This window comes from Oncorhynchus keta, chromosome 36, assembly GCF_023373465.1.
Source record: "Oncorhynchus keta strain PuntledgeMale-10-30-2019 chromosome 36, Oket_V2, whole genome shotgun sequence".
In the NCBI taxonomy this organism is placed as follows: Eukaryota; Metazoa; Chordata; class Actinopteri; order Salmoniformes; family Salmonidae; genus Oncorhynchus; species Oncorhynchus keta.
Window position 1 is genome coordinate 19957511 of NC_068456.1, and position 21311 is coordinate 19978821.

The 21311-nt window shown below is 45.5% G+C and overlaps 1 protein-coding gene across 8 annotated transcripts in view; it reads right to left on the reverse strand.

The window, feature by feature from the left end:
- Window positions 1–21311, reverse strand: part of ccser2a (coiled-coil serine-rich protein 2a) — a 73984-nt gene that overhangs the window by 12342 nt on the left and 40331 nt on the right. For 2 of the 8 annotated variants that reach the window (XM_035754439.2, XM_035754442.2), the window contains exons 5-11: window positions 13485–13602; window positions 9075–9186; window positions 8577–8766; window positions 4874–4945; window positions 4700–4792; window positions 3650–3778; window positions 1882–2007 (exon numbers count right to left, since the gene is read on the reverse strand). In XM_035754439.2, the coding sequence (XP_035610332.1) occupies window positions 1882–2007; window positions 3650–3778; window positions 4700–4792; window positions 4874–4945; window positions 8577–8766; window positions 9075–9186; window positions 13485–13602 (840 nt within the window). Of the gene's footprint in view, window positions 1–1881; window positions 2011–3649; window positions 3779–4699; window positions 4793–4873; window positions 4946–8576; window positions 8767–9074; window positions 9187–13484; window positions 13603–21311 lie in introns of all 8 variants that reach the window. The other 6 variants (XM_035754437.2, XM_035754441.2, XM_035754440.2 and 3 more) reach the window with 4 other exon arrangements.

Genomic DNA, 21311 nt, shown 5'->3' on the forward strand with positions numbered 1-21311 from the left:
CCCTGTCATTCTTGTACAACACAATTACAGCAGAACCCTTCTGCATGGCCACCTGCCACGGCTTCATTTGCAGAAAGGAAAGTTTGAAATGGGAAAGAGGGCCTGGGCTTGCCTAGAGCTGACAGTGACTGGCATTTTTATTGGGCTGTCTGCAGATCAGGGAGAGCTTTCCCATCTAACATTCTGGGGTGAAGACATAGCTACTTCCCATGTCTGACAGTTCAGGGGGAACACTTTTACTTTACTGACTTTGTTGTCCCAGTGAAATATTGTTGCAGTATCATGTACACGCTTAAAGTGGTGTTTAATTACAAATTGACAAAAAAATGAATAACAGTTACATACAGTGTATACCGATGAAAGAAGACCAGCCTGCTGACCTTACTGGGTGGATAAGATCGGAACATTAACCAGAGCTGTTTAGAAGGTATATCACACCTGACACAAATGATTGTCCAGTTCTGTTTTTAGTGCCGGGGGTGTCCTATACCTGCACCCAGAGGGGAGTAGTTCAAAGTCCAGGTACAGGGGGTGGTTTGGGTCTAAAAGTCTTTTGTGAGCCTTGCTGAGGGCCCTGACCTTAAAGATCTCATCCAAGCCTGTCTGTTTGACTCCAAGTACCTTGCTTGCTGTGGTAATAATCCTTCTCAGCATATTTTCTGTCTGACAGTGGCATTGCCAAACCAACAAACAATACAAAACGTTTTTAAAAAGTGAATACTTGCTGTACAAAATGTACAGGAGTGGGGACAAATCACATCCCTGTGGGGAGCCTGTCTTGGTGGTGCGTTGGTCTGATACACAGGGACCCACCTTGACCTCTGGCTCAGGAAGTCCAACAGCCACAACCCCCCACCCCCATCTAAGAAGAAGTCCCTTACGAGTGAGTCTCTGTGCCAGAATGTACGTCTGGGTTGTGTTAAAGGCAGAAGAAATGTCAACAAACAGAACTCTGACATGGGATTTGGCCTCTAGATATCTAGAGATCATGTTGAGGAGCGTAAGAACGGCAAAATCAACTCCTCTGTTGGGCTGATAGACTAAATGAAAAGGATCGAGGACATGGCTTTTCACAATTTCCGCAAAGCATTTCATTACTAAGGATGTCAAGGCGACAGGGCAGTTGTCATTCAGCACAGAGGTATTAGATTCTTTAGGAATGGGTATACTTTTTGAGTTGTTCCACAACAGTGGCAGGTGTTGCTGGATGAGGGAGGATTGGAAATTGTAAAAACACCAGATAATTGTTCAGCACAGAACTTTAACACTATTTTGTCTGGGCCTGGACTTTCGTGTGTATTACATTCCCTGAACTATTTCAAATCATCAACCTATTTAACAATAACCCGCTCACACATTTGTAATGACACTTTCATTAGTTGCACCTCGTCTGATTCAAATTGTGAGAAGAAAACATTCAGTTCATTAGCCATGTTCTGCCCCACATGTCCACTGATTTTGTCTGGGCCTCAGGCACACAAGTAGATGGACCCGTTATTAGATGGATTTGTCTTTCATCATGATGTCATTAGCATGCTAACAGTGTCTTGGCCTAGCATGTCAGTGTGAAGCAGTAATAAGGTGTGCATACTGCTGTTGATTTGTTCATGATGAAGCAAAGCACAAGCAGTTATACTAGTAAAGTGTTCACTTCCCCTTTCATCTTACAAACTGGTCTGAGGCCTTATTTGTGGAGCATGGTGTCATTGCTCCTTACAAATGATCAAGGCATTAGCAGTTCTGCTAGCAGTGTCCTGAAGTACCTTGTATCATCCACTAGAAAAGTATTTTGCTAGACTGAGGACAGCACCAAGAAAAGTGATACAACCCAGGTCTGTACACACATGTTTACTTCAGTAGTTCTGGCAATTAAATTTGCACCTGTCTGATAATATGAAGTTGATTTACAAAGCAGCAGCGTTCTGGTGGTAGCTGGGGGCAGGGCGGTGAGTGTGGAATCTCTGGGGTCTCTCTCTCTCTCTCTCTACCTCTCTCCCTCTCTCCCTCCTGCTGACAGGATGACAAGAGCATAGTGTCTAATTACCACTTCGATAATGATAGAAAGAAAGGGAGGGGAAAGGAGAGAGAAGGAGGAAAAGAAAATAGAAAAGTTTGAGGAGGAGAGACAGGAAGACAGTAATTAGCCTTTTGTCTTGGTGTGACGAAACAAGGTTTTGCATTCTATTATTCTTCCTGCCTGTTTGATTTTCTACATTATTAATGAGGCCGTTTGGTATTCCCCTGTTGTCTAAGCCCTTTGTTCAGAGACCTCTTCTCCTGTCCTCTTTCAATCCTGAACCTCCAGGCACACATGCGCACTCTCTCGATCTCTCTCTGTCGCTCTCGAATCCCAGCATTGCATTAACAGTGTATCAATTAAGCCATAGGGAGTTATATCTCATAACATGAGTACCATTCATATCTTCTGTAGTTAACGTGGACTACGTTAAATCTATCAAAGTGTGGTGTGTAGAAGACTCTCGTTCCATAAGAGAACAGAAAGCCCTGACAACATCCTGATCATGAGTAGTGTATTGGGTAAACCTCAAAAAGAGACTGGTAGGCAAGGACCTGGATGTCACACAACAACAGTATCGGTAGTAATTAGGATCAGAGAAGATATTCGACCTCTGATTAATTATTTCATTAATAAGATGAGGTTTAAGGGCGTTCCATAGTGACATCGTGTGAGATAAGTCATGCTTCAATCACTGTACCTGCTAGCCACATGTGTCCCACATCCGAAGACACATCCATAATTGGTAGACGGTTCTGATTAGAGAATCGCCATTTGTATCGCCAATCAGTGAACAAGAAACTATTAAACCCAGTTTTTAGATGCACACCCCTCCACAAATCAAAATCTAATATCGATGCCAATGTTTTGTTCTGGTTTTGCACGCACACATTTCCTCTACTGCAAGACTGATTAGCTAGACAAACAGGTGTGAAACACAGACCAGTGTGCACGCAAAGTGAGGATACAACATGGAATGTGATGCCAATGGCGATTCTCCAATCAGAACCGTCTACAGATTATGGCTGTATCTTCGGATGTGGGACACAGCAGGTACAGTGATTGAAGCATGACATATCTCACACGATGTCACTATGGAACGCCCTTAAACCTCGTCTTATTAATGAAATAATTAATCAGAGGTCAAATATTGGGCCAATGTTCCACCTGCTCCAACAGTCCCTTTGAACTGTCTGTGGAGAAAGAGTGTGTGAGTGAGTGAGTGAGTGAGTGAGTGAGTGAGTGAGTGAGTGAGTGAGTGAGTGAGTGAGTGAGAGGGAGACCACAAGAATAATTAAATAGGGAAAGAATAAGCGAGAATGAAAAATACAGAGGTAGAAAGATAAGAGGTAGCCACTACACCTGCCTTGTGTGTAGATGGCTGAGGGCTGACGGCGTGTCTCAAACACACAGACAGTCTCACTATCCATTAAGTGGTTCCACCATTTAGGACAATGGTGATGGGGTGGGGGATCTGGAGGTGTAGTACCAGTGAGTATGTTGAATGGGAGGATAGGGTGTGAGGAAGGGGACTATAGGTGATGGACTGACTTGATGACTGACTAGCAGTGGACAGATGAGACTGGCTGTGGGACTCCATTCTCCAGGTATATTTTATACAGGTGTACTCACGGCAGGGCTGTTTCCTTGTCCTCTCCAGGGGGTCTGTGTGGCCTTGTCTTGGTGCGTCTGTCTGTCCTCTTCCAGCGACGGTGCCCTCTGGTGACAGTGACAGCTCACAGGCTGGTCAGCATGAGCAGACTGGGGCAGGAGAGAGAGTTACCACTAATGTATCAGGAAAATACAATAACAACTGATCCACTAAGGTGAGTTGGTATTCAAAAACTACTAGACCCTATTAACTCTAATACTATGGAGGTCATTCCCAGTGGGTTTTCAACTTTAGACTATAGCAGTGGATCAGTTGCTAATTCACAGTTTGTCGTTAAATAATGTATTCATTCCAGGAGCACCAAGGTCAGATGAGGGGAGGTTAATATTCAATACAATTGGTAACTTCATATAATCAATTAAGCTGAGCTAAATTCAAATTCAACATACCCACGTCTGTCTCTCTCCTCACAGTTCAATAAAAACAGCACCAACCACCCTTTGCTAATGAGTAAAACAGAACATCTGCATGAACTCCTGGCAGCTCAACCCACAGAGCATTCACTATTTCTTACTCCCTATTTGGCTAATTATATCATTCTCTCTATTATTATTTCTCTCATCTACTATTCAGTCAGTAACTCCCTTACCATTTCTCTCCATAGTAATGAATTATTATTATATCTCCCCCTCTCCCTCTCCCCCTCTCCCTCTCCCCGTAATTGGGAGAACTAGAGCGTTTGGAACACTGATGTTGCTCTGACATTTGCTATTACTGTACCTTACGTTGCTCTGACATTTGCTATTGCTCTACATGGGGAATTTGAATAATGTCAGTGGACAGTCTGGTTGTTTACCTAACGAGCACACTAGGCCCTGGACACTAATGAACGTCACAACACTGATGGATCCATGTGAAAGCAAACATAACTGAGGTTAGTATGTCGGTGTCTTGACTATGGAATTCGTAGAAACACAACTCCCACGTGCAATGTGTTGCATTATGATGGAGGCAAACGCACTGGCAGAGAATGACTGCCGTTGTCTCACTGACCCCTCCTGGAGACTCACCGCCTGTTGCTGTTGTGTGAGCTGCGTGATTGTCCTGTCCTTATCCCTCAGCTCCTCCCTGAGCTCCCGCACCTCCTTCATTAGCTCCTCCAACTGGAACACATATACAGTGGTTCATTCTGAACACGGCTAACAATACTACTTGTCTTGGTTCCTGGATGTGGCTGACTGTACCTGCATAGTTGTGCTGTTATCCTCCTCAACCTCCTCGCCCTCTTTCACAAGCTCTGAGCCTCCATCCTCCATCTTCAAACACGGAGCACACACATTTCAGTATTCTGAACAATACTACATGGGGGCAGACAGCATGACTAGCTGTATGGATATTGACAGGTGATTATAATGACACTACTAATTGCTACTAAGTTTGGAGCCTCTTCTGTAATGTCTTCTGTAAATCAAATCAAATCAAATTTTATTTGTCACATACACATGGTTGGCAGATGTTAATGCGAGTGTAGCGAAATGCTTGTGCTTCTAGTTCCGACAATGCAGTAATAACCAACAAGTAATCTAACTAACAATTCCAAAACTACTGTCTTATACACAGTGTAAGGGGATAAAGAATATGTACATAAAGATATATGAATGAGTGATGGTACAGAGCAGCATAGGCAAGATACAGTAGATGGTATCGAGTACAGTATATACAGTGCCTTGCGAAAGTATTCGGCCCCCTTGAACATTGCGACCTTTTGCCACATTTCAGGCTTCAAACATAAAGATATAAAACTGTATTTTTTGTGAAGAATCAACAACAAGTGGGACACAATCATGAAGTGGAACGACATTTATTGGATATTTCAAACTTTTTTAACAAATCAAAAACTGAAAAATTGGGCGTGCAAAATTATTCAGCCCCCTTACGTTAATACTTTGTACCTTTTGCTGCGATTACAGCTGTAAGTCGCTTGGGGTATGTCTCTATCAGTTTTGCACATCGAGAGACTGACATTTTTTCCCATTCCTCCTTGCAAAACAGCTCGAGCTCAGTGAGGTTGGATGGAGAGCATTTGTGAACAGCAGTTTTCAGTTCTTTCCACAGATTCTCGATTGGATTCAGGTCTGGACTTTGACTTGGCCATTCTAACACCTGGATATGTTTATTTTTGAACCATTCCATTGTAGATTTTGCTTTATGTTTTGGATCATTGTCTTGTTGGAAGACAAATCTCTGTCCCAGTCTCAGGTCTTTTGTAGACTCCATCAGGTTTTCTTCCAGAATGGTCCTGTATTTGGCTCCATCCATCTTCCCATCAATTTTAACCATCTTCCCTGTCCCTGCTGAAGAAAAGCAGGTCCAAACCATGATGCTGCCACCACCATGTTTGACAGTGGGGATGGTGTGTTCAGGGTGATGAGCTGTGTTGCTTTTACGCCAAACATAACGTTTTGCATTGTTGCCAAAAAGTTCAATTTTGGTTTCATCTGACCAGAGCACCTTCTTCCACATGTTTGATGTGTCTCCCAGGTGGCTTGTGGCAAACTTTAAACTACACTTTTTATGGATATCTTTAAGAAATGGCTTTCTTCTTGCCACTCTTCCATAAAGGCCAGATTTGTGCAATATACGACTGATTGTTGTCCTATGGACAGAGTCTCCCACCTCAGCTGTAGATCTCTGCAGTTCATCCAGAGTGATCATGGGCCTCTTGGCTGCATCTCTGATCAGTCTTCTCCTTGTATGAGCTGAAAGTTTTAAGGGACGGCCAGGTCTTGGTAGATTTGCAGTGGTCTGATACTCCTTTCATTTCAATATTATCGCTTGCACAGTGCTCCTTGTTTAAAGCTTGGGAAATCTTTTTGTATCTAAATCCAGCTTTAAACTTCTTCACAACAGTATCTCGGACTTGCCTGGTGTGTTCCTTGTTCTTCACGGTGCTCTCTGCGCTTTTAACGGACCTCTGAGACTATCACAGTGCAGGTGCATTTATACGGAGACTTGATTAAACACAGGTGGATTGTATTTATCATCATTAGTCATTTAGGTCAACATTGGATCATTCAGAGATCCTCACTGAACTTCTGGAGAGTGTTTGCTGCACTGAAAGTAAAGGGGCTGAATAATTTTGCACGCCCAATTTTTCAGTTTTTGATTTGTTAAAAAAGTTTGAAATATCCAATAAATGTCGTTCCACTTCATGATTGTGTCCCACTTGTTGTTGATTCTTCACAAAAAAATACAGTTTTATATCTTTATGTTTGAAGCCTGAAATGTGGCAAAAGGTCGCAAAGTTCAAGGGGGCCGAATACTTTCGCAAGGCACTGTACATATGAGATGAGTATGTAAACAAAGTGGCATAGTTAAAGTGGCTAGTGATACATGTATTACGTAAGGATGCAGTAGATGATAGAGTACAGTATATACGTATGCATATGAGATGAATAATGTAGGGTATGTAACATTATATTAGGTAGCATTGTTTAAAGTGGCTAGTGATATATTTTACATCATTTCCCAACAATTCCCATTATTAAAGTGGCTGGAGTAGACAGGCCTTGCTCTAGCTAGCCTATAGCCAGCTGGGTACACTGATAAAGCCAGTTGCTCGTAGCTCAGAGAGAACAATTGCGATTAAAGTAGAGCGTCATTCTACAGCTGCTGCCCACAGCACATCATCACAGCTCCAAAGAAAGATAATTAAGAAGAGAACATCTAATGGTGTCCAAGGCCAAACTACCCTGCTAAATACAGACAACAAACAGACAGACATACTTTCAGACTTTCTCAATTAGACATTTTTGTCATTTAGCAATTAGATGACTATAATCAACAGCAACAGCATTACTTTGTGTAACGAACCTTGCCTAGGCAGGCCTGTTATGACCCCCCCCCCTGCTACGATCTCTACATTTTGCACAGTCAGAGGTCAAATTAACATGAATCAAACATGGGTACAAATAACGCACATTTATACTCACTTTGGTCACAATAAAAGATGTTCCTTTTTTGGAGATAATTAACATATTCTAGGCTCTGACAAGCAAATCAAATTACTATCACAGAGAGTGGCTGTGTGGTGCTTTGTCATGTCACAGACCCTCTTTGGGCACAGTTGACTTGTTTTGGAGGAATGTAATGTGCTGAGGGCTATGAGGGCAAAGCCAATATCACCCAGCCTGACACTAACATAGATAATGGGGTCCTACAGGGCCAGACAGAGACGCTGTACAGTCAAAAGCTGTACACTACTGATTAACTGTCTCACACATCACATCACTGACTCTGTGTGTTTGTGTGTGTGTCTCTGTTGAATGGAATGCTTCATCTGACAGATCTATTAAGTGATTAAGGAACCACAGGTAACCACAAGGGAGGAGGATTGGCTCCAGGAGTAATAACAGGTAAGAGGAGATGACTGACACACAGAATAAAACCCTGTGCCACAGCTTAACTGTTGCTCACTCTCAAGACATGGGCATGATACATGGCATTCAGAGTAAAGCCAGCAGCTATTTTCTACATCACAAAATGGATTAAACCAGTGCATCTCTGCTACACAGGCCTAAAGGGTCACTGTGACTGGCATGTGGCAGTGCATATTTCTACTGCCTTTAAACTTCAGAAGCCTTCTGTCACCTGGATATTTTGATGTGTGATAAACTCCTATAAAGCTACTGCTTAACAAAACATGTGCAGCCTCCGTCTGGCAAATTAAAAACTCTAACCTGACATCATAGTTATCCTAATCAAGTGACATTTTATTGGACGCTAAATCTATTTGATTCTAAAAGGAGCTGACGCCAGTGACAAGATGTGATTTCCACTTGCTTAGTCAGTAAATAGCTCAAATCAACTAAGTGATTAGATTGGAATTGTATTGAGTTCCTAAAGACTGCCTTCGAGACTTTGAGGGTGTGTGTGTGTGTGTGTTACCTGTAATAAAATATTGAGTTTGAGCAGCTTGTTTTTCACAGAGCTGCAGTCCTGGGCCATGTGTTTGAGTGTGAGCTCGTCCAGCGCCCCCGAGTAGCCATCGTGTCTCCCTACAGGAGGAAGAGGACGGGGGCCAACCATGAACCCTCCACGACAAGTGTAACCCTCATACTGCTGGAACACTGGACCCCTGGGAGAAGATGGATAGAGAGAGAACAGAGAGAGAGGAGAGAGAAAAAGAGAAGCATGTGTTATTATTATATTATAGAAAGAGGAGAGGCAGTAAGAGAAGGACCTTTGCCACATTGACTAGGCTTAAATGGGAAAATTAAGTCACTTAACAAATGCACTCTGGCTTTATCAAGAAAATATCCAATAATGGCCCATCATATTTCACACAGCAGCTTTATATTCATGAATACAGCACACCTAGTAGACTATGTTGTGTTTGGTCTTTTTTTGCCATTTTCATGCTGTAGAACAGCTGCTGAGTCTCACCTGTTGTCATTATGGAAGTGGTCTAGTCCATTCCAGCGAGGCTGCCTCCTCCTCCAGTGACCCTTTCGTCCCCCCCTCTCTGAGCGGTCAGAATGGGCCATCTCATCAGCGTCTAGATGGATGGATGGATAGATAGATGGGTCCACAAGGTAGCTTAGAAGTGTGTGTGTGTGTGTGTGTGTGTGTGTGTGTGTGTGTGTGTGTGTGTGTGTGTGTGTGTGTGTGTGTGTGTGTGTGTGTGTGTGTGTGTGTGTAAACAGCAGAGGAGGCTGGTGGGAGGCTGAAATGGAATAAATGGAATGGAGTAGGGCTGTCCACGACAAAAACAAATCTTTGTCGACCAAGTGTTCTTTCGACGAATCAATCGGTCAAAATATTTTTAATCAACTGTATTTATGCACTGAGCTTGTCTGATGCTTTAAGCAAACTGTTTGATTAAATAATTAAGACACACAAATGACTAGAGGGAGTCCTACTGCAATTGATTTGATTGTGCCGGGCTCAGACTTGCTGCGCTGTGTTAAAAAAAGACCGAATGACTGTGTGACTAACACCCGTTGTCTCTATCTCCTCCCTGCTGCAGCTACCACCACAGAACATCAACAGTATTAATCGTGCTACATAATTACAGCCAATTCTGATTGTATTCGACATGTGGTTGCGTAAGGCTTGCTGCTCACGGAATCAGTAGGCTATTAAGCACTCATATAGGTAACACAAGCAGGATCAATCTTATTTCTGTAGATCGGAAAGTATTCAGACCCCTTGACTTTTTCCACATTTTGTTTACGTTACAGCATTATTCTGAAATTGATTAAATTGTTTTTATAATCTGCACACAATAACTGCATAATGATAAAGCAAAAACAGTTTTTTATTCATGTTTGCAAATGTATAACATTTTTGGAACTGAAACATCACTTTTACATAAGTATTCAGACCCTTCACCCAGTACTTTATTGAAGCACTTTGGCAGCGATTACAGCCTCAAGTCCTCCTGGGTGTGATGCTACAAGCTTGGCACACCTGTATTTGGAGAGTTACTCCCATTCTTCTCTGCAGGTCTTCTCAAGCTCTGTCAGGTTGGATGGGGAGCGTTGCTGCACAGCTATTTTCAGGTCTCAAGAGATGTTCGATCGGGTTCAAGTCCGGGTCCTGGCTGGGCCACTAAGGGACATTCAGAGACTTGTCCCGAAGCCACTCCTGCATTGTCTAGGCTGTGTGCTTAGGGTTGTTATCCTGTTGGAAGGTGAACCTTCGCCACAGTCTGTGCTCCTGAGCACTCCGTAGCAGGTTTTCATCAAGAATCTTTGTACTTTGCTCTAGTCTTCCAGTCCCTGCCGCTGAAAAACATGATGCTGGCACCACCATGCTTCACCTTATTTTTTTACATAATTTTTTTATTAACCTTTATTTAACTAGACAAGTCAGTTAAGAACAAATTCTTCTTTACAATGACGGCCTACACCGGCCAAACCCGGACGACGCTGCGCCAATTGTGCGGCGCCCAATGGGACTCATAGTCACGAACGGTTGTGATACACCTTAGGGATGGGCCAGGTTTCCTCCAGACGTGACGCTTGGCATTCAGGCCAAAGTGTTCAATCTTGGTTTCACCAGACCAGAGAATATTTTTTCTCATGGTCTGAGAGTCTTTTGGCAAACTCCAAGTGGGCTGTCATGTGCCTCTTACTGAGGAGTAGCTTCTGTCTGGCCACTCTACCATAAAGGCCTGATTGGTGGAGTGCTGCAGAGATGGTTGGATTCCAATCAAGTTGTAGAAACATCTCAAGGATGATCAATGGAAACAGGATGCACCTGAGCTAAATGTTGAGTCTCATGGCAAAGGATCTGAATACTTGTAAATAAGGTACAAACATTTCTAAAAACCTGTCATTATGGGGTATTGTGTGTAGATTGCTGAGGATTTTTTATCAATTTTAGAATAAGGCTGTAATGTACCAAAATGTGGAAAAAGTCAAGGGGTCTGAATACTTTCTGAAGGCACTGTATATGGATGATTTATGAAGCCAGGCACATGTAATAGTTAGGCTATTGATTATGGACCTAATTAAGTCAGGGTATCCTCTCGCCTCACTTTTCTGAGACAATTAAGGCAAGGGCTGTAATCGAACGTGGGAGAAAGCACATTTGTTTTAAAATAATTACATTTTTATTTGTGTTGCACCATTGTTTTTATATAATATAACAATATACAATTTCAGTAGCACGTCTTAGACTGATGGACTATGGCGTCCCCACGGCCTCCACAATAGACAGGTGTCTTGTGCGTCGTGATTTTTTTGTGTGTTTTTTTTTTGCTACTGCTCAACTAAAGAAATCTCGGTCGACCAACAGCCTATCGACCAAACAATCGACCAGTCGACTAAGGGTGGTCAGCCCTAGAATGGTGTCAAACGTGGCTTCCATTTGTTTGATGTGTTCAATACCATTCCATTCTGGTAAGCAGAGTCCTGTATACACTGTGCCAAGCATACACAAACATTGCCTCATGGTAACTTAGGGGACTTTTATTTGTTCTCACACACACACACACACACACACACACACACACACACACATACACACACACACACACACACACACACACACACATACATATATATATATATAGTAGAGTTAGAGAGTTAACCCTAACCCTAACCCTAACACATATATATATATATATTCACTGATTTGTACTGAATAAGTCATCAAACCCAAGAAGAAGGCTTTAAGCTAAGGCCAACAGTCAGACAGTAGGAGTCTCAGGGGTTAACATCAACAGAGAAAAATAACAAAACTTATACACACCCACAAAACATTTACTGTACATTACAGACACAGACAGACACACAATTTATCTTCCAAACAGAGCAACCAAGGATCATAAATATTTGGCGACACTCTAATCAAACAAGCCATTAATGAACTGAGACAAAATAAAATTGTGTGCCAGTCTTCAAATAACTCAATCTTACTGTTGTAGCATGAGAGTTCTTCAGCTGAGGACTAAACAAATACCTTACGCAGCCTCTCCACATACCGCAACTGAAGACGAGCCTGTCTAAATAGTTAGCCCAGTAATTCCACACGTGACCTGCTACATTCCAACATGCTCTGCTACATCCGTCAACTTCTTCTCAACATGTACAAAACTCAAATCCAAACATTACAAATCCAAAGTGGTAAAATGAAGAGGGAAAAGAAGCTAAAGTCCTAGTCAGCTTTTTAAAAGGCTGGAGAAACTCTTCCACCCTGCTGTCTGTTTTCGGAGAAACTCCCCAAGTGGCCAGAGAGGGAGAGGCTGGGGTGGCTGTGTCTGTGGCCAGGCTGGGAGTCACTGGCTTAGGCAGGGTGGGGAGAGGCCACCAGGACCTCTCCTGTCATTGGAGCTGGAGCCTGCCTGCAGGAGAAAATAGCAGGGCCTCCTTTTCCCTTCTCCCTTTCCCCTTCCTGCTTGGCTGGCAGAGCCTGTGCCCATGGGAAGGAGGAGGAAGGGGAGGAGAGGGAGGATGGGCCTACGGCTATGCTACATTGAAGCTCCGTCCTTTCCTTTCCTCCCCTCTCTTTAGGCCTGCCACGGAGGGCTGAGCTTGGCTGGACCCTCTGTCCCTTAACTACGACCCCTCGCTACGACATACAGAGCTATAAATAAATACGGTCTCTTTCCAGGATGCCGGTTGGATTCACAATCCTTCAGAGTGAACTTTCCCGTCACACACACAACACACTCAATGTAGTGGTCTGTGAACTGAAAAACCAGGCTCTGTGTGTGTTTGAGTGTATAGAGACAGAACGAGATGCACTTTGGGTTGTCTGTGAGTTTTATGGTCATAAAGGGACCCTTGTTAGCAATCCTTTGGCAGGACTGGTCAGCAGTCTCACACTGGGCCGAGTGTTTTCAGAGCAGTGGAAAGAACTGCATTCGCCATGAATGACACTGTCAGTATGGCATTCACAATACAGTGGAGAGACTTCATAACCTAAGATTCATGATCAATGACCGATGAGCACTGACGTAGGGAGTTTGTGATGGTTTGTATAATGTCACAAAATGCCAGAATCTTTCTCTCACGCAGACACACACATAGGTGCTCACACCTTCACACACACATATAATCCTGCTGTCTCTGAGAATAGAGACCTAGTCACCAAAACTATCTCGTTACTTAATCAGCAGTTGAAATAGGACCAGAGGAATGTGTCATGATTAGAGATTAAATTGTCATTTCCATAGGTGTTCCATGATTACATTTACAGAATGGAATCAAAAGCTACACTCAAAAGGTGAGAGGGTCTGGTCACAGTGATTAGGCTTTCATTGTAATGATTAGGGCTCTACTGAACCAATCACTAGTGTTAATGAGCACCAAGCCTGGGGAAAGATGAAGGAAGCGATGACTGTACCTGGAGCCACTGCTGTCTGTGTTCGTAGAGAGCCGTCCTCAGGGAGGTCCACGTCCAGCATGAGGTCGTCATCCTCCAGGTCAGCTGGCTCCAGGGGGTCCAGGTTGTTCAGAATGTCCTGCATGGTGGGAGAGACAAAAGTTGGTTCAATTGATGTTATGTTATTTTGATTAAATTTATATTATGACAATACTCAAGCTAGTAAGTCAACTGTTTTGTTTTGTCAGTTCACAAGAGATCCTCAAAAAAAGATTGTACAGAATGTCGGGTTATTTCAAAAACATCTCATAATGCTCCCATCTGTAAAGGCATGATTAGTTCACTGTTTTTGTCTGCCAGTGCAAAAGTAGTGAGTACATTTTTATGCTAACAGTTCTCCTTTTGAATCAGACTCTCACGGACAAACAAAGGTTATTCAAAACAACAAGAAGCAGAGTCGGAGACAACAAAAGATTTGCAGAGATGAATTTCTCGAAAGAAACATCACTCTTGAATGAGTATAATAATGTAAAATCGGTAAGTATGTCTTATTATTAAAGCTAAAATAGTTTGCACTTTGCTTGTTGTTGAATTTAAAGCATAACGTACCCAAAAGCAAAAAAGGCAAGAGTACAAATTACTACTTCAAAGTATGAAGTGTTGATTTGTACTCCTCACCTTTTTGCTTTCCAAAGCATCAATTCCCAGGCCATTTTGTGCTTCAGCAGAAAATGAAAATACATAGAGAGGCCTCTACTTGAAGATGTACCCATCACATGATGGTGGTTGGTGGTATTTAATGGATGTTGTGTTATTAAAGGTTAGAGAATGGTTATCTAAATCAAAAACTGGCATTGAAGCAGGGAACCTTGATAGAAAACAGAAAAATAACATCCAAAATATCTTCTGATCCATACTTATATCTGCCAGTGCACCCAACTGAACTGTACTCAGTCTTTCTCCCACACGCCTGCTCTCCTCTGCTCCCTCCTCTGCTTTTTTACTACTTCTATTATCACCCTCTTTACTTCTCCCACTCTCTCTTTTTCCCTTTCTCTGTCCTCTTCCTCTCGTCTCCTTGCTCTCTTCCATTTTCCTCATCTCCTCCCCCTCCCCCACTCTATCCCTCTCTCCTCTAGAGGTTCCTCATGCAGAGCAGGCCTTAGTCACGGCACGCTGCTCGAGAGGAAATGGCATTTCACACCGGTAAGGCTGCGGCTTAGATGCGGGAGCGGGCCACATAATCTCCCCCAAGGAGGAGGAGAAAAACGCTGGTTGAATGAACTGGGAATCTGGGGTCATATTTCACACAAATCCCACTCCAGCTGACTGCCCTGGGGCTCTGACATTGGAACCGCCAGCCAAACAGAGAGGACTGGGGGGTCCAACAGAACCACAGTACCACAGCAGGTCCCCATGTTGAAATTAAGCTAGCTCCAGTGGTGGTCCCCTCAGTGGTGCTACACCTCCTGTTCAGTAGATGGAGACTAATGGGCAACTGATTTACAGGATTAGCATGATTATCCCTCTCTCTCGTCATACATCTTTCATATAAAGATAATTAATTCATTGAGCTTACACGTTGTTCAAATATTTAATCGATTGAGGTTACATATTATTCACATTATGATTACATCAATTCAGAATGCATTTTGCTGTGGTTGTGCACAGGGACTGTAACATGCTATGGAAATTCCTGCAACTGTAACGAGTTTCCTCCTCTTCTTCCGAAGAGGAGAGGCGAAACGGATCAGAGGACCAATACGCGGCGTGGTAATTTTCCATGGTACTTTTTAATGCTATCAGGTACACATGAACAAACTAACAAAACAAAAAAATGTGAAAACTCAAATTACAGTCCTATCTGGTGCACACACAGAGACAGGAAACAATCACCCACAAACACACAGTGAAACCCAGGCCACCTAAGTATGATTCTCAATCAGAGACAACTAATGACACCTGCCTCTGATTGAGAACCATACCAGGCCGAAACATAGAAATTCCCAAAACCTAGACAAACAAACATAGACTGCCCACCCAACTCACGCCCTGACCATACTAACTAAACACAAAACACAGAAAATAAAGGTCAGAACGTGACAGTACCCCCCCCCAAAGGTGCGGACTCCGGCCGCAAAACCTTGACCTATAGGGGAGGGTCTGGGTGGGCGTCTGTCCGCGGTGGCGGTTCTGGCGCGGGACGCGGACCCCACTTCACGATTGTCTTTGTCCGCCTTCTTAACAGAACCACATCCTCCATCTCCACTATCTTACTTCCCACCAGGAACATGATGCCGAACGGGACATACCACATGATCCAGGACACCAGCACCATGGTGGCTTCATTGAAAGCGTTGAAGAAGCGTATGAGCTCCTCCCCCTCTTCTCCCAGCTTCCTCAGTGCCACACCGAACACCATGGCAAAGAGAACCAGGCCCAAGATGTTCATACCATCTGGTTCTGTGCCCACAGGAACCATGGCAACCCCTCTCAATGACCCCACTGGACAGAGGGGCAGCTCGGGACAGAGGGGCAGAAGCTCTGGACAGAGGGGCAGGGGCTCTGGACAGAGGGACAGGGGCTCTGGACAGAGGGACAGGGGCTCTGGACAGAGGGACAGGGGCTCTGGCGCCTCTGGGCTGAGGGGCTCTGGCGCCTCTGGGCTGAGGGGCTCTGGCGCCTCTGGGCTGAGGGGCTCCGGCAGCGGCGCCAGACAGGCGGGACGCTCCGGCAGCGGCGCCGGACAGGCGGGAGGCTCCGGCAGCGGCGCCGGACAGGCGGGACGCTCCAGCAGCGGCGCCGGACAGGCGGGACGCTCCGGCAGCAGCGCCGGACAGGCGGGAGGCTCCGGCAGCAGCGCCGGACAGGCGGGAGGCTCCGGCAGCGGCGCCGGACAGGCGGGAGCACCTGCAGAGAGGAGACAGAGAGACAGCCTGGTGCGTGGAGCTGCTACAGGAGGCAGCGGCGCCGGACAGGCGGGACGCTCCAGCAGCGGCGCCGGACAGGCGGGAGGCTCCGGCAGCGGCGCCGGACAGGCGGGAGGCTCCGGCAGTGGCGCCGAACAGGCGGGAGGCTCCGGCAGCGGCGCCGGACAGGCGGGAGGCTCCGGCAGCGGCGCCGGACAGGCGGGAGGCTCCGGCAGCGGCGCCGGACAGGAGGGACGCTCCGGCAGCGGCGCCAGACAGGCGGGACGCTCCGGCAGCGGCGCCAGACAGGCGGGACGCCCGGCAGCGGCGCCGGACAGGCGGGACGCTCCGGCAGCAGCGCCGGACAGGCGGGAGGCTCCGGCAGCAGCGCCGGACAGGGCGAGGCTCCGGCAGCGGCGCCGGACAGGCGGGAGGCTCCGGACAGGCGGGAGGCTCCGGCAGCGGCGCCGGACAGGCGGGACGCTCCGGCAGCAGCGCCGGACAGGCGGGAGGCTCCGGCAGCAGCGCCGGACAGGCGAGAGGCTCCGGCAGCGGCGCCGGACAGGCGGGAGGCTCCGGACAGGCGGGAGGCTCCGGCAGCGGCGCCGGACAGGCGGGACGCTCCGGCAGCAGCGCCGGACAGGCGGGAGGCTTGGTGTTAGGAGGAGCCTGAAAGACCGGGCTGTGGGGGAGCACTGGAGCTCTGGTGCGCAACCTTGGCACCACTTCCCCAGGCTGGACAACTACTCGAGCCCGGACCCTCAAGAGTACAGGCACAGGTTGAACCGGGCTGTGGGTAAGCACGGGAGATCTAGTGCTTACTACACGCACCTCTCCCCTAGGCTCCACTCCCACAGTTGCCCGGTACGAGCGGAGCGCAGGCAGAGGACGCACTGCACCCTCCCAGCGCCCCGGAGACACAGCACGCAGAGCCGGCGCAGGATAACCTGGACCAAGACTGCGTACCGGCGACCAGACCCGCTGAGCAGGCACCATACGCCCTGGCTCAATGCCCACACTCGCATGGCACTCTCGGGGGCTGCCCTATAGCGCACCGGGCTATGGACACGCACTGGCGACACCGTGCGCTCAACCGCATAACACAGTGCCTGACCAGTAATGCGCTGCTCATAATAAGCACGAGGAGTGAGCTCAGGTCTGCTACCTGGCTTAGTACCACACCTCGTGTGCCCCCCCCCCAAAAAAATTTGGGGCTGCCTCTCGTACCTGTCGCACTGCCGTGCTGGCTCCTCATATTGCCGCCGATCAGCTTTCGCTGCCTCCAGCTCTGCTTTGGGGCTGCGATTTTCCCCAGCCAACCTCATTCTCCTGTAACCTTCCTTGCATTGCTCCATCGAATCCCAGGCGGGCTCCGGCACTCTCCCTGGGTCGACCGCCCACCTATCTATCTCCTCCCAAGTTGTGTAGTCCAGATTCAGCTCTGATGCTGGCCGCTGTTGTTGTTGCTGCTGCTGCTGTCGTCGCTGTCCTTTACCACGCCGCTTGGTCCGATTGTGGTGGGTGATTCTGTAACGAGTTTCCTCCTCTTCTTCCGAAGAGGAGAGGCGAAACGGATCAGAGGACCAATACGCGGCGTGGTAATTTTCCATGGTACTTTTTAATGCTATCAGGTACACATGAACAAACTAACAAAACAAAAAAATGTGAAAACTCAAATTACAGTCCTATCTGGTGCACACACAGAGACAGGAAACAATCACCCACAAACACACAGTGAAACCCAGGCCACCTAAGTATGATTCTCAATCAGAGACAACTAATGACACCTGCCTCTGATTGAGAACCATACCAGGCCGAAACATAGAAATTCCCAAAACCTAGACAAACAAACATAGACTGCCCACCCAACTCACGCCCTGACCATACTAACTAAACACAAAACACAGAAAATAAAGGTCAGAACGTGACAGCAACATTCTGTGTCCCTCAGTCAGTTAACCTCACATTCCCCATCTTCTCCCTACTACCCTCTCAATCTGCACCCGGTGGGGAGATCAATGAAGAATAATAAACCAAAGGAAAAGCCTTGGCCATTTCAACCCCATATTGAATTGAAACTTCAAACAAACACAACTCTCTGTTCAGATATGAATCTGAGGTTAGCTGAGGCTCAAAACCCACACAGATTACCTCATATGACCCACTAGTGTGATTAATATATGATGTAGCTTTGCCCCCACAACCCAAGCCCTACAGAACTTCAGTCTGCCTAACCCAGAAACGTAATCAATACAAGATGAAACTAGAACAAATAAAAAATTATTGTTCTACTGTATAAGGAATTATGGGTACAAATATAAACATCCAAACTTCTAATATATCCTAGAGGCTTAAGAAATGAGTCTGAAACTGTTCAAATCAATAGCTGTCGCAGATTCTCAGACGTAGTCACCAGCCCCTCTGCCTGAGATTAGAATTATCATGGCATTTTCATTACATGTCCATTCTGTTTCCCATAACTCTCAATGAAGGCTTCAGAGCTGCCTGCAGATCAACTGCTGCTCCTTCTGTAGATCTTCAGTCTAATTGAAGGTCAATCCCAGACTAGATATAACACAGTGGGGCTTACTGCAATGTGAGATACTGAAGATCTCAAAACTGTTTCTTTGATAAAAGACCCATACGGTATCTCCAAATCAAGTTTTACTAAGCTATGTGTGAGTGTGCCTCTGCAATGCCTCCACAATGACATTATGTTGACCTTATTCTACACTGAAGTTCTGAGTTGAAAGCACTAAGCTTGTCCTTTAAATATAAAATATGCCTTCTACCTCTACAATGATAGCACTTCTTTGTAATCCAATTATTCGACTCATTTACTGCTCTTGAACTAATGCATTTCCCCCAAACCCAATTCTCAGGCTCTATCCAACTGCATATGACCATTCTCTGTGGTTCTATAAAGGATGTAATGTGGTGTAATCTAGGCGTCCGTTGCTGCAAAGGGCTTATTGACTTTTACAGGGACAATTAGAGGGTCACTAAGAGCACGGAAAGTGTTAGAGAGATTGATGAGAGCAGAACTTCCCTTCCAAGGACACTAGAATGATACTGACTTGGGCACAAAAGAGAGGTTTAAGGAGAGATGGCCCCATAGCACTGATCTAAGGTCAGTTGTGCTGCTTTAGGTTGGGACATTCAGGGTTGGGATGGTTAAAGGTGATAGGCAAAGGTTTCCCTGTACACTTAAAAAGAAAACATTTTTTTATAACAGCTACATTTGAAAGACCTTCAAAATCGTGACTTGTCCAGATAATCAGAGACTAAAAACCAGCAAAACATAACAACATTTCTCATTCATTGTCATATCCCGCAGTCTGTTGACAGACGCTACGATACTATTTATGTTAAATGTGTCTGTCCACAAAAATTATGAGCTCACAGGCTGGAGTTTGTACTGTTGGGAACACAAGCAGAATTTTCACATTTTCCATTAGAACCAGCTATTCCAGTGAGGAAATAATCAGGTGCCAGGATAATGTGCCCTCTGACTGCCTACAGTGACCTCACATTCAGAAACGTTCCAAAAAGCAGAATCCGCATTGACCACCATAGAGTCAACAAACGTTTTATTTCTGCTTTGGTCATATGGGCGGCAGAAGTGGGGGGAAATAGATCACTGCTCTTTCTCTGCTTCTGGTGACAGGTGCCTCTTAGTTCAGCCAACCCGAACCCACCAGAATGTGTTGGATGGACAGTGGTCGGTGTAGATTGGTTTAAATTCATCCAGATTTAAAATGGGAACGGGGGACATTATATGCACGCTTTCATTTGCGGAAGCAGAAGCGGATTCTGACGCCAGTGTGTGAATACGGCTTGAGAGCGGCGGCGGTCGGATTTATGCTAAATGACAAGACAAGAAGCTGTTGTCCATCTAGCTGACTATAATAAATTACTTGAAACGACACTGTTTACAGGATTTTGTATTTAAGGGCAGTGCTAAAGTGGAGTATTTGGTGTGTGTGTGTTCTGATACGGTGTCTCTTTGTACTTGGCATGAGGGAATTAGGCCTTTCATAATTACACTACATACATCTCTCCCTCTTCACTCCATTTTCATCCTCCTGTCATCTCCATTTGATGTGAACAGAGCTATGGGGATAAGTGAGTGACAGATTCGTCCTCCACTCTTTTCATAAACCTATGCCTTCATTATGCCTCCTTCAACCAGGTGCCTGCCTTTGCCTTGCCTGACTGCCCACACTTGACTGCTTTTATCAACTTCATAATCAATTCGACAAACCCAAAAGCAGCAAAGTAAAAGTAAGCCTGGTTTACATCAAGCAGACTCCATAAGGAAAGATGCTAGGAGGCAAAACTAGCCAGTTTTAGAACGTTATGTTGAGGAACAAAATTAGTCTAAATGGAGATTAAATGGAGACCTTCAACTATCACATTTAAAACAGACTAAGGGAGTTACTAATAGTTACCACTGTGGTCAGCAACCAACAGGAAAATATGATGACTACATTGAGCCCACTAATCTTAGGGCTGACACAGATCACCTTCATCATTGTAAATAGCTACTTTCAAAAAACAGTAGTAACCACTATCAAATGTGTTTCTACGGGTTCTGGCTGACGACACATTGGTTCAGTATAGCAGCTATAAATGCATGCAGGCGTATGTCATATACTAAGAGGGAAGACAGAAGGCAAGAGAGAGAAATAAGAAATCAATGAATGATCAGACAAGACAATGTAGGGACATGTTGGCAATTTCTGCATGGCAAACAAAGCAGCCTAGATATTAGCTAACTAATACGACAACAGTCTGCTTGCTGAGTGTGTGTACTATAAACAGCAGTGTACTGCAGAGAGAAAGGCTTAAGCACCTAGCTCATTTATCTGCTAATGAATTAGGCTGTCACCACCCAGCGCTACAAAGCCTAACATTAGATCCAAATAAATAAATCAAG